Raw genomic sequence first — 13,607 nt, 5'->3', positions numbered from 1 at the left:
TTACCAGGAAAGCATGAGAAGGGGACAGATATTCAAACCCCTCCCCACGACACACAGGAATTACAGGAATTCTCAGATTTCAAACATCAAAATTTATATGCATCATAAAGTGTTCCCCTGTGGGGTACTGCCTTACATATATGGTACTATTAACATAAATGGTTAGCAACAGTCGGCATTCAATAGATCAGGCTGGATAATATCAGATACTCACTGTCACTAGGGGTGCCCTGCTCCAGTAAGAACTGCTGCCCTTCGCTCCATTGCCTCTCCAGAAGCTGCTCTATAGTAACAGGTACTGAGGGCAAATGGTCCACACTGTGATTCCCTGGTGGATCATAACGAATTGGTAAACTAGTTACAGGTGACCTGCAGAGAGATGGCAAATTATACTTAGAAAGAAATGGAATACGCACACATAAAAGAACTGTCTATATTCTAGCCAGGCTGAACCCCCACCCCCCACCCCCGCAAGCAGCATTCCTGAGAGCTCTGCCTTTCAAGAACAATACTTTAAATAAAGAAATCTGAGAATGGCAAAAAGCAAGCTCTCTCTTGCTCAAGTAGTGAACGGACTAATGCATTAATTAGGGAGCAGTTTACTGAGAAAAGTAGATTAGGAACCCTGCAGAAAATGTTCCTGTGATAAATATAAATCCAAAACACTCGGGCGGTACAAAATATTGCATTAAAGTTATTGCACTCTTTCATAGGTAGTGCAGTTTTACTGTATGGATGATTTGCACAAATAATCCTGTATGACTTCTTTTGAGGACACTTATTACAGAGAATAGTCACTTATGGATGAAGATGACACCCAAGATCTGTAGTTCTAAGGAAGTAAATCCCAGCAACCTCTAAGTAAAGCTTTCTGTTTAACACAGCATAGTATCTTTGTACAATCAGTGATTAAAATTCTACACAAAATTCTGGAGTAATATGAACAATCAATACAGCATGCAGAAGAGAGTATTAAAAACACATGTAGACAGTACAGCTAATTTAGGTCACAGCACAGGAAATCCTGATCAGCACATAATGTGACAGATACTTTAACAACGTGGAAACTTTATTTCCTTAAAGAAACAAAAACAAATTAAACAGAAAGAAAACACATAGCTGCTGTGGCCTTAACTGAGCCTTTGAGTGCAACATTTTGATACTAACAGAAAATGAGTATCAGTATAACATCTTATCAAAATTGCTCTCCTCCCTTTGTCTGCAGACATTTTAAAATTAATATTAGCAACTTTCACATTATGCAGACATATATATTCACTCTATACCCCAAACACTGAAATTTCTCCATTCCACTACAAGAATACTGTGATCTTCTGATGTTCATTAATGTCAAGATTAAGAACTTAAAATATAAAATAGGCAATTCTATTTACAGCAAACTGAAGGTTGCAAAGCCTATTTAATCTATTTAAACTGTATTTAATTTATTTGATTAAACTCTATTTTCATTCATTAGCATTTGTGTTAGGATCAGATTCCCTGCTGATATGAATAGGCTTTGGATTCTGCCCATCACTCGACATGAAAATGCATCAATAAACAAACAATAGCATCTTCATAGTTTTTAAAATGGGTCCTCAATACTGAGTACTTGCCTCACACAGTTCATGATTATCATCAAATTTCTTTCTGACCAAGAAACAGTTTCATGTCAACAACACTTAGCACAGAGAAATTCAGGAAGCAATCTAAGCAGGTCTCCTCAGGAGTAAGTAACATTTTATTTAATGGGGCTTAGTCCCAGAAAAGTAAATTTAGGATTGCAACCTAAATGAAGTACACAACATTTCTCTATGTGATAGAAAGTAAAACCTAAAATGTCTGGTTTCATGGTCTGATATGTGATGTATATCCTACTTTATTCTGCAAAGCAGCCCAAAAGACATCAAAAAGTCTAACCTCGTTTTTAACACAGCTCGCTGTTCATAATGTGAGGAAAACACCAGTGATACTGGAAAGTTTTATATTATGATCTGCTTTGCTTATCATACCTGATGCTCAGAAAAAATGTGAGTAGGCATGAAATGTGCACACTGCATAGAGCATTGAAAATATGAAAAAATATTTAACAGCACTGCATTTAGTTCAGCAGACAGAAATTTCACAGATTGCAGAAATTTCACAGAAAACATCAGGAGAACAAGTCACTGCTTAACTTGTTTGGGATTCCACCTTCATCAAAAGCACAGAAGTCCCACTGTGACAGCATTTCTCTTCTGACCAGGGCCTTCTGTAGATGCCACCCAAATCAACAACTGCCTATATAGGTCCACTCTTTCTTGTGGCACCCACTTTATGGAATGGCCTGACTGATGAGGTCAGGAAGGCACCCACTTGACTGGCTTCCTGCAAACTATGCAAAGCTGAACTATTCAGGACTTAGAATGCTTTAACAAAAGGACTGTAGACTACGCTACTGTGTACAGCACTCACTATCTGTTGCTGTATGCATTTCTCCTACTAGGTAATTTCTGCATCATTTAATATGCCACATTGATATTTACGCTGTGTTTCAGCTTTCTTCCAGGTTTTACTTGGTTTAAATTTCCACATCCTAATCCTATTACATTGCTTGCTGGATGCCCCATCCTGTTGACTGAATTGACCCACATTGTGTAATCTGCCTTGAGTCTCAATAAGAAAGATGGACAATAAATAATGGAAATAAACAACATATGAATACAGAAGCATTATGTATTTGCAAGATGCTGATGGAAGTTACTGAAGAGTTAAGAACTAGCTGATTGGGGCATAAAAGAGCAGGTGGAAATTCAATTTTCACAAGTGGGCACATTAGGGGGAAAACAAGTCAAGCCACAATTTCTTTGTAAGCTATTACCAATCAGGAAACAGATTTTGGCGATAACTAACAACAAACACTGTCTGAAAGTGCTTCAGCAATTACAAACAACATGGCAGGAGTTATTAATTGCAGAAGGGCAGGGGAATTGTTAGAAAAGAGAAAATACAAAGAGTCATGTGATTCTTTCATATAAATAATGTGTGTGTGTGCGCACATGTGTGCGCACCATCAAGTCACAGCTGACTGATGGCAACTCCACTGTGTTCTCAAGGCAAGAGACATTCAGCGGTGGTTTGCTGTTGCCTACCTCTGTGTGGGCTAAGAGAGTTATGAGAGAACTGTGAACTCTTCCTCTGAACTCATAATGAAGGCATTTATTATAATAAAGTATAGAATGTCTGGAGTGTTGTGGGGTTTCCAGGCTGTATGACTGTGTTTCAGTAGCAGTGGCTGCCACAGATGCAGGCGAAACATCAGGAGAAAATGCTACTGGAACACGGCCATATAGCCCGGCAACCCCACAACACTCCCGCGATTCCTGCCATGAAAGCCTTCGACAATACAATGTATAGAATGTTTCACAGAATTATTTGAGTTCTGAATATATCCATACAATGCTAAAGTTAATACAGAATTCTCCAGCCTAATGGGAATTTTAAAAACATTGTAGAGAAGCACACCAGATCATATACAGTACAGGAAGTGAATATAAATCTACTGCACTCTTTGCCGAAACCACAGAACTCCAAATTAATTTGTTCTCTGAAAACATACAAATAAAAAATACCATGCTTGATAAAACACAGGATTAATCAATTTAACAAATTGACAGGGCCATCAGTGTTTTTTAATCCACATGGCCAGTGTGCTTACTTACATGTGCATAAAGATTGTATCAGCACTTTTAGTAGACAGTACTAAAACTTCAATCTCTGACAGTCAAGACATGAAAACAAGGGGGATGCCTCTACATTAACATATTTTGGGGAGGGGCGGAATCTCTGATGCACAGCACTGAACTATGGCAAGAGTCAGGGTACAAGGTTTGCTAAAGTCACTGGTTGGGTTTAATGTGGCAGATTTATATATTAAAAATAGTTGAGTGCAATTAGAAGACAAGAGCAGGCTTCTTTGTATTGTTCTACACACACTGTCATAGAAGGATGTATTTTACATTCTTTTATGTATATTTGATGAAGCAGATTTTAGTACATTTCCAAACATACTAAAGACAAGAATGGAAGATTTTATACGATGATGTTCAAGATAGAAGATTAAAAAGCAAACTATGCATGAAGACATTTCTAAAGTGGTTTGCTTCATATATACAAACAGAAGAGAGGCAGACAGGAGACTAGGTATGTGTTTTATTGGCAGTCTTATGTCAATACTGCCAAGAATGTTATGTTTATATGTAATCTTATACAGCATCAGTCCATAACTACTACTGTATAATGAAGGCAAAAAATAAAAATAAAAAACTTTTTGGCACATCTAAATCCTAGCTGAATCAATCAGATTTTAGCAAATTACTGTATATTTAATTCCTGAATAGTTCTGTCTATAAATCTATAGGGTAACTGATAACTGAAGTAATAACCCATCCCAAATTTCTGAAAAAGGCAATGCTTGCAAAAATCATTTTCCTTTCCTTTATTGAACATGCTCACCAAACTCAAATGTTGCTCTACAGGCTGAGAACTCACCAACATTAAAGATAAACAAATACAATAAACACTTGGCTTTTAAAAAATAAGCTGGAACCTTAAAATCGATCCAGCAGAGATAAAAAGATAAAAAGTAAAAGGAGAGATAAAGATATATTAGGCTAAACTTCTTACGGTATTTGACTCAATCGCAGTCCTTTCTCAAAAGGCTTTAAAAGATTTGTCCCAACAAAATTTAATACTTCACATTTACCTCATTTGCAGAGGTGAATGTCATTCAGTCTTTATTTTATTTATTAGGCATTCCTATGCTGCTTCTTTGGGATTTGCACGCTCTTGCCATCCTTGAAAACCAGGCCACAGATCAGTAGCATTCACTTTACAGTTCATTTACTCTTGTACATGACACAGCACTTCTGATTAGTTATGGGACATTGACATGTCTCCACTAACAATGTTTTCTTTAAATTTATTACTGACTTATTAAATATCACACAGATGATTGCAGCAACAGCATGTAGTACTATTGTACAGTAAATGAAACACTTTAGAATGCCATCTAATAATTAAGAAGAAATCTGTCACTGAAGAACTCGATACCCCAGTAGCGCATTTTCATTTACAATATGGCTGATCATGTAGAAAACAAGAGAAACAAGGAGAAAGTTGGCAATGATTTGCCTCTGGTCATGGTAACGCTGACTTTGTATGTGAAGTCTTGTGCATCAGAAACCATAAAATGCTCCGAATTTTTTGGAGGATGTTGGGAAAAAAATTATGTTTTAGTGGTGAAAAGCAGGACAACGCCTTTCCTCTGGAAGGTTACTTTTTTGTTACCATCTGAGCTGTCCTTTACTAGTCAAACATAAACATGTTTACATTCAACATCCTACAAATATAGGTCCCATTTTGTAACTACTAATGCACAAAGTTTTATGTACAAACCATGGGGGTCACATAACTGAGCCGAGAGCACATAACGCCCCCCCCCTCAAAGATGTGGAGTCCCCTGAAGCTATTTCCACGTCTGAGGTAAAGGCATTCATTCTTGCATTGTCTAAGCACATAATCCTATTTATCCAAGTTGCTATCGAACATTTTTCCCCCCTTACCTATCTGGACACATGCTTTATCTAGATAATTCTTTCCAACCTAAACTCAAGTAGGTCTGATAAGAGATAAAAAGTTTCCACCTCTTAAACAACGTTTCCTCCTTCTCAACTCTGGAGTGTAAATATTGCTTACCGTGGTGAAAGACTTCCTCTGGGGGAACCTCCCCTGCCAACCAGGCTGCGGCTATTGTCTCCAAGATCTTGATCTGCAAAGTAAATTTTTCACAGCAGATGAAACAAACTCTTTCTGAGATAAGATTTTAAGATGCTGCAGATATGGACATAATTTCAAAACAGGTGATCCAGGATCTGAGAGCTGCTATCCATACTAAAGGCGGCTGTGAGTTTAAAACTGCTAACTGCGATGGCGAAGGCTTTGTCCGTTCACATTTCTGTGGGAGTAGCAGGCCATGGATTAGGCTCGGTCCTTTCATTGCTTTCAGTTTTACGGCACAGAAGCATGGTTTGCATTTCCAGCACCCTCCCCTTAGCTACTTTTAATTTCTGCAGCGAAAGTAATGAATCACAGCTGTGGACAGCTAATCTGTATGCTTATCACAGCAAATCCCCAGGCTTTGTATTTTTTTTTTAACACTTCACATCCCAGGACAACTCATAAAATGTTCTGTGCATTTGGCTTCTCTACCAGCTACATTTTTGCCAGGAGTTTGACTAAGAAATGTTAACACGCATATTTGATTATTTTTTGGAAGCGAAGAAAAAAAAAGTTGAACACTGAAAGGTTGTTTTTTTTTAAAAAAAATCCTCCTCATTAAATACACAGAAGCGCTTTGCTTGGTAGGACTCAAAAGGGTTATTTTTCCCTATGGCCTCTCAATAAAATAACCCTATCTGCCCCCTTCAAGGTTGCCCTCCCACTATTCTGCAGCAAATGACCTCTGGCCTCTTAGAGGGCAAGACATGACTGATCCATTCTTGGTAAACTGCTAAACTCATTCCCTTCCCCCAAACAGGCATGACTATTACGACATGTCAACAAATCCTTATGGATGGAAAGAAACAAAGCAAATCCAGGAGCTCATTAAAAATTGTACAAAAAAAAAGAAGAGAGGAGAAGGAAAAGGGGGGGGGGGGGCGGACAGACCAATGTTGAAAAAAGACCAGCAAACATTCACAGAATTATCCAACACTGTGGAAACTGTCTGACAGGATCGCACCCATACAAACTTGTATATCGTGCAGTTCTATAAATTATGGAAATAAAGGCTTAAACTATTCACAACAAGCCCCAGTGCTGTGCTACTCCCTCTGCAGAGAACTAAAGGAACTGAATGCATCAATCACTAAAGTCACAGGAGACATTGTTGCATTCCTGCCTGCTCATAGCTCTGCTTAAACATTTACATTTCAGCCAGGAAGATACACCACACTGATTTCTGCAGCAAAACAGAATCACTGCCAAACGACGGCAAGTAATTGAGAGCATACAACTAATTAAAAGGCAAGCACATAATGTTAGAAATGGTCGTTCCAATAAAAGAGAAATTCCTGGAAAAACTAACTTGCCTGTTTGACTGTTTTCAGACTGCGCAATAAGTGCTGCCATTGTAGTGCTGGAATTCAGCCTACTGCCATATACATGGGATGGAGGCAGGCTGAGAGAAGATCCAGGTAGGGCGTTTGCCTGCAAACAAACAAATCCAAAAATATTGTCTTAAAAGTATTTAAAATGCTTTCACGATGACTTAAAAATGGTTTAAGGTCATTTTTCAACTATGCTTGGGGCAGGCAAAGAAAACCAATCTGCAAAACTTACTGAACACATGAGCAGGAATTTCAGCTTTGATACCTAACACACACTGCATATTTAGGAAAACCCATTCAGAAAACATCGACATGTTCATCTAGGTTGTGCCTGAAATGTCATGAAGTGAGATTTTCAACAATTTTCATACAATACTGCGGGTATGCAGAGTTGTTCACATTTTCGAAGTGCTCTGACAACACCGGGACTTAGCTGCTTAATGACCATGCGGCTATCGTAATTATTTAATCTTATTAAACCATTTACAAAATAAAGGGCAGGTAGACAACAGATGTCTCACAAATGCTTGGGCTTTTTATATCACAAGACGGTTGTACAGGTCAAAAGGTCCAACTTCCAGCTTTATAGTTTAACCTAACAGAGCCATATTTGCTTTGCCGTACTCCATCATTAGTAAAATCTGCACACCGTTTGGTTACTTCCTACTTCAATGCACAGGGAAACGGGGTTTTGTTTTTATTTTATTAAAGAAAGCAAACACCCAATTCAAGTATGTTTTCTATACAATATAAGGCTCAACGAATCACAGGTCTGTCCTGACTCACTTATAAGGAAATGAATTTTGGCAGTTGGCCAGCTCAACTTACTGAAGAGCTCGTCCAAAGTTTGTATTCATTCATTCACGTTACTAACCACAATTCTGAAGGTCTCTGCTGGGACTTGTGCCAAACAAGCAAAAATGAACCCTTGAAGAGATAAAACTAAGTTGGCTGGCAAAACTCTTGTATAATCCTTTGTAATAAAAATACCTTCTGCCTTTGACTATGTTATTCACAATAGATATATCTAAATGCTTAAGTTGAATACTTTGTGAACAGACTTTGGAGAAGCATTGCTATTACATTTTGCAGACCACTCCTTTTAAGAATAATAATCTAACAATTTAAGCCCCATGGGCTTAAAACTAGATCCATATCTGAAATTATTTAAACAGTTTTCACTTGAATGCAAAATACACGCAAATATGCTTTCCAGAAGAAATTAAATTCCTAAAGTGTGATCGAGCCAAAATTTAACAGTGAACTCTCCCTGATTTCCCCTTCTGAAACCAATTGGATTTCAAGTGTTTTCCTTAGACCGGATAGTACTCACATTACTTCTCAATTCAAAAGATGTGTAAGTACACACAACAAACAAGAAATACATGGACTACTATAAATCAAATATCACATAATGACCTGCATTTCCAGAGAATCATGCCCTATCATAAAATCGGTCCTCAGCCAACACAGTAAGCTTCTACAAATGTATATATTTATCAGTTATGTCAAATGATAGTACACTTTCCATTAACAAAACTGTATCCAATAGACATAGATAGGAATGTTTGTATGAGTGATCTATGACATACCAATAGCCAGATCAGGAGTCCAGGGCTGCCTGAACATTCGCTAAAGAGAACAGGAAGGGCTGAATTCACAAAACATTTAATATATTAGATAAACTGAAACTGATATATTATTATGAATGACTTAGAGCCAGTTCACAAATGCATGTATGTAACTTAACACAAAACTTACAGCTCATTAGCATATGTATTCAGAGGCAGGACATATTGTGTTTAGTGGCACTTACTTCCTGGGAAGCATGCTTAGGGCTGCAGCATTGATAATTTGTAGCTGAATGTGCAAAGTGGATGAACTGAAAAACATCAAGGTTACTTGAGAGAAGTTCTCTCTGTGACATGCAATGGCTCATGTACACATACAAGTTGCCTCCTGCAGCTGCAGCCACCAAGCAATGAGCGTGGATATGCATAAATTGGATAACTGAGCCACAGATTATAAGAGAATTTTTTAGTGAAAGTGCATGTACACATACATAAACTACATTCTTAGTGGGGGGATCAGTTGAACAGAAGAAAAGGAATTACAGGTTTTAGTAATGGCTAAATATTCTATTTACTTATTACAGCGAGCCAGGGGGGTTTAGTAGTTACTGTGTTAGCTTAGGATCTAAGAGGCCTCAAATTTCTACTCTGCCATGAAGCTCTTTGGGTGACCTTAGGCCAGTTGCTCTAACTCAACTTCACAGGGTTGTTATAAGGATAAAATGCAGGAGGGAGAACAATGGATGCTTCTTCGAGCTCCCTGGAAGGAGGGATGGATAAAAATGCATTTTAAAACCAAACAAACACACACACAAACACCGTCCTCTTCGATATTCTATGAGGGCATATGATGGGATAAAAGGCAGAGGCAACATGACTACCAGCATAATTTACTACAATAAATATGGGGGAAGCAGAGAATTCAGGTCCTAGCTGGCATCCAAAGAGCTACTCTTGGCAAAATCAAGGAACTGAACTCACCTAGCGGGATTTTTATACTTTTTTTCTGCTTGGGAAACACAAATATAAAAGTCCTTTGGGTATATCGAATTAGATGCATTATTCTGTTTTTATCACAGACACTGATTCCACTGAAACTTATGTGCAGTGGCGTATTTAATTATATCAGACCATATGATGGCCTGGTCAAAAAGCACAACAAAATACATTTCTGGCACCCACCAAATTTTTATCCAACCTGCATACTTCTAAAGATCAAATGAACAAACCTAACCACAGATTTCTATTAATTCTAGATGAAATTGTAGTAATGTGCTCTTTATAACTATTTTAAATGTTATCACATATGCAGCAACGTCTTGCGCTTGATTTTTTTCCTGAATTTAACGAGATCCTTTAAATTCTCAATGTTGCATCTTTCCAAAAACATCTAATTTAATTCTATTATTTCACTTTAAAGCATCCTACCCTACACAGTTACATTTCACTGAAATTAACGGGTTACAGACCAACCCAACTGAGTACAGGACCTGCAGATAAAGTAGATTGGTTTAAGCTTTAACAATGGAAGATGATGCATTCCGTTAGTGGAAAGAGAGATATATCTTGCACAGGTCTGTTTTAAATGATCAAACTCTCCTGCATAAAGTAACATGTCTTTGTGGGAAATCTACTGAGGCAGAACACAACAGACACCAAAAGAAATTAAACAACATGTGTCTGTCCTGTAGGCTTGGCATGATTTAACAACACACTTTAAGTGCGCACGCGCACACACCCACACACCCACCCACCCACCCACACACACACACACACACACACACAAACAGCCCACAAAGTTGGAACTATAGCCTGAATTAAGGAATTGGCTTTTTATGATGGCAACTGGTAAAATTGCGGCTAAAAGTAGATTAAGCAGTATTACTATTTATGTGATAGCTTCATTTGGGCAGGAAATGTAAGCAAAGTATTAGATTACTGCATTACTTAAAGGTGAAATAGAAGCATCATGTTTCAATCCAAGCTGAAACATGCTGGAGAAAGCATTTATTAAAAATGCACAGTCATCCTGTAAATATACATTAAGGTCATGCATTTAAGCAAGAGGTAAAATACAGCACTGAACCTTGTTTCAGCTGAGTCAGAATAACCAGAAACATCAACATATTTTTAGCCAAAGATAATTACAGGTAATTTTTTTAAAGCATGTATTGAAAAACTCATTCAGGCATATTCAAAATGTTTATACACATACAATAAAATGTCTGTTATTTATAGGAAATTTAATACATTTAATAAATGTCTGTTATTTATAGGAAATTTAATAAATTTATAGGAAATTTATAGGAAATTTAATTTAAAACAGAAGCAGATCATGTATAATATAAAGTTATCTGCTTTTATTGTTCACATCTAATTGAATACATCTGTATATACCTTATCTCTGTACTGTATGGAACAATGCTAACTAATCAGTTTATATGACCCACAGTGTTCTAAACAAATGTTCACAATTCTTTACAAGAAACAGAATTACAAATTTAACAGACAAGATGCAATACTCAAATGCCAGAGATTCCCATGCCTCAGAGCCCAGTTTTCCCTCTCTCCCACCTACACGTGCAGGTGGTTATTTAGACAGCGCAATGTGTATGATTCCCAGGTAGCCTTGGCAATCCAGTGAGGGCACGTTACTCATACTCCAACTGACTGTCATGCCTCTTGATAGTATACAGGCAGAAGCAGAGAATGAGCCCAGGATGACTTTGAGACTACAAGAATCTTCAGCGCATGGGTCTGCAGCTGTCTGGATGATGAATACTGAATTGTGACCATGTATGTTTAAAGCTAGCTTGCAACTTAGGTGAAGTAAACACTGAGGTTCAAGAAAATCACTGTATCGTTTATCTAAAACCAAAGGAAGAGATTTTACTATGCTTTTTAAAGAGTATTAGTAGACCCCTAAAATCGCAGATATCATGTATAAGCTCCTGTTCACCTCAAGTTTAAGATATGATTTTTTTTCTAAGAGGCCTCATTTCTGCTTAAGCTCCCTACCAGTAAGGTTTTAATACTCAGCGTGTGATGAGAGATGAAACCAAGTGTGAACAACTTTCAGGTCCCATGAGTAGGCTGACTGTTGAAGCTGTCAGGTTCAATTGCATCATTCGACATTATTCAATGCCCCAAACTTCTCCCTAATTGTTAGGGGCTTAACATATTCAAAACCATTGTTTAGGCTAATGCTGAAATGCCCACAGCTGAGCTTCCATAAAGAAGGGGGAGGGATTTAATTGTACTTAAACCATTACTGAACTCTGCTTCATTCATGATAGGGCAACAAGAAAGGGCTGAACCACCAATTCCAGAGCAGCTTCTTAATCAAGTTTATATCTAATCAATACCTCTGTTGGGAATAATTTTTGCATGAGTTTGAGAATAGTTGTGGGACACAAGTAGTTATACACTTTAAAATTAAATCACGGTATGATTCCATGGCTTGCTTCAACTCAGAATCCTGTTTTCATTAAAAGAAGTGTGCTCAGGAAATACAGGTATTTAGATGCAAATTTTGCTCACTGCGAGTGTTAACAGAAAATGCTCCAAGTATTTAATGCCCTGGTGGTATTTATGTTTTGCACAACGGCAGCAATTTCAAGGACGCTCACACAGGGGATACTGCACCTCCGTACGAAGTCAGTATGATAACTACTACAGGTAATCATTCCTACAATAACTATTTATAACATAATTTGTAACTTCAAATAAACCGTGGAGAATTGAAATAGAAAAGGCTTATTTTAAAAAAACACCTAAAACCACTCCTTATTTACCAAGAAAAGAACAACAATTGCAATTAAGTAAGCACTCTCTTATCAAAATGACTAGATATGCAATCTAAATGGCGCTATCAGTAAATTAGACAGCTAATAACTACCTTGCCATCCTCTTCTCTTTTTCAGGTGATTATTTCAGTATGGATATGCTTGCAACACTTATTGTTGGCAGAAAAGAAGAAAAAATATAGCACCTTCCCTCTGATAACAGATTAGCAATTGTGGGATACAGGCTGAGCCACGTGGGAATCAAGTGGAAATACAACTTAATGCGCACATTTCACAGCTTTAGCTACAAACATCCTTTGTGAATGTATTGCTGCTTGCAGTACTGTTCACTCTCTAACTCCGGAAGGAACTTTGCCTGAGTTAAATAATTGCCTTCTGGTGCTCCAACTCAACACTTTTCTGGATTCACTCTACTTATGAATAAGGATCATGCTTTAAAGATGTATGATTGATCTTTGGCTCTTGTGACAAAAGTTTAAAAATGCAAGTTGGGTTTTTAAAAAGTGATAAAAAGAACCCAACAGAATAGAATACGTACGCATAAGAGTCAATATTCCATGAGGAAAAGGATGATGATTGATTCCCAGAGATTCTGTACCAACTGGATTTCCAACAATCTAATTCCAACAGAATCAGAAAGACAATTTCTTTTCAGTTTTATTATTACTACTTAATTTACTTTAGAATTCTATTTCTTGAGCTGTGCTCCTTAGGGAAAAGGATTTTCAGAGTGGGAAATACAGTATTGTACTTCGCCCCAGCAAATGCCAATCATTTGATCACTTTTATCAAATTAAAACATATTAAACAACTGAAAGAGTAGGGAACTATTTGAAAGATGACAGAAAACATCCTGAATGAAAATGTTTTCTATACCCATTCTGATAACAAAGCCAGATATTTCAGATATCAAACACCAAACATTTTTTCTTCAACAGAGAAACTACTGTTTGAACAACTTAAATATATAGATGTATTTCTTGCTTTTAATTATTTCAAGATAGTTAAAATAAAACATTTCTGTTAAAAAGTGACTACATTTTCAGAAAATGGCCTCTGTTCATTAAAGTATAGAGAACAAA

The 13,607-nt window shown here is 37.2% G+C and overlaps 1 protein-coding gene across 1 annotated transcript in view; it reads right to left on the bottom strand.

The window, feature by feature from the left end:
- MLLT10 (MLLT10 histone lysine methyltransferase DOT1L cofactor) overlaps positions 1-13,607 on the bottom strand; it is a 119,850-nt gene that overhangs the window by 9,444 nt on the left and 96,799 nt on the right. Inside the window, 3 exon segments of the mRNA XM_048511868.1 lie at positions 215-369; positions 5,737-5,809; positions 7,131-7,248. Coding sequence (XP_048367825.1) covers positions 215-369; positions 5,737-5,809; positions 7,131-7,248 — 346 coding nt within the window.

Source organism: Sphaerodactylus townsendi, linkage group LG11 (genome assembly GCF_021028975.2).
Source record: "Sphaerodactylus townsendi isolate TG3544 linkage group LG11, MPM_Stown_v2.3, whole genome shotgun sequence".
Classification (NCBI taxonomy): Eukaryota; Metazoa; Chordata; class Lepidosauria; order Squamata; family Sphaerodactylidae; genus Sphaerodactylus; species Sphaerodactylus townsendi.
Note: the sequence above shows the minus strand (reverse complement) of the source record. Positions and strands in the feature narration are given on the sequence as shown.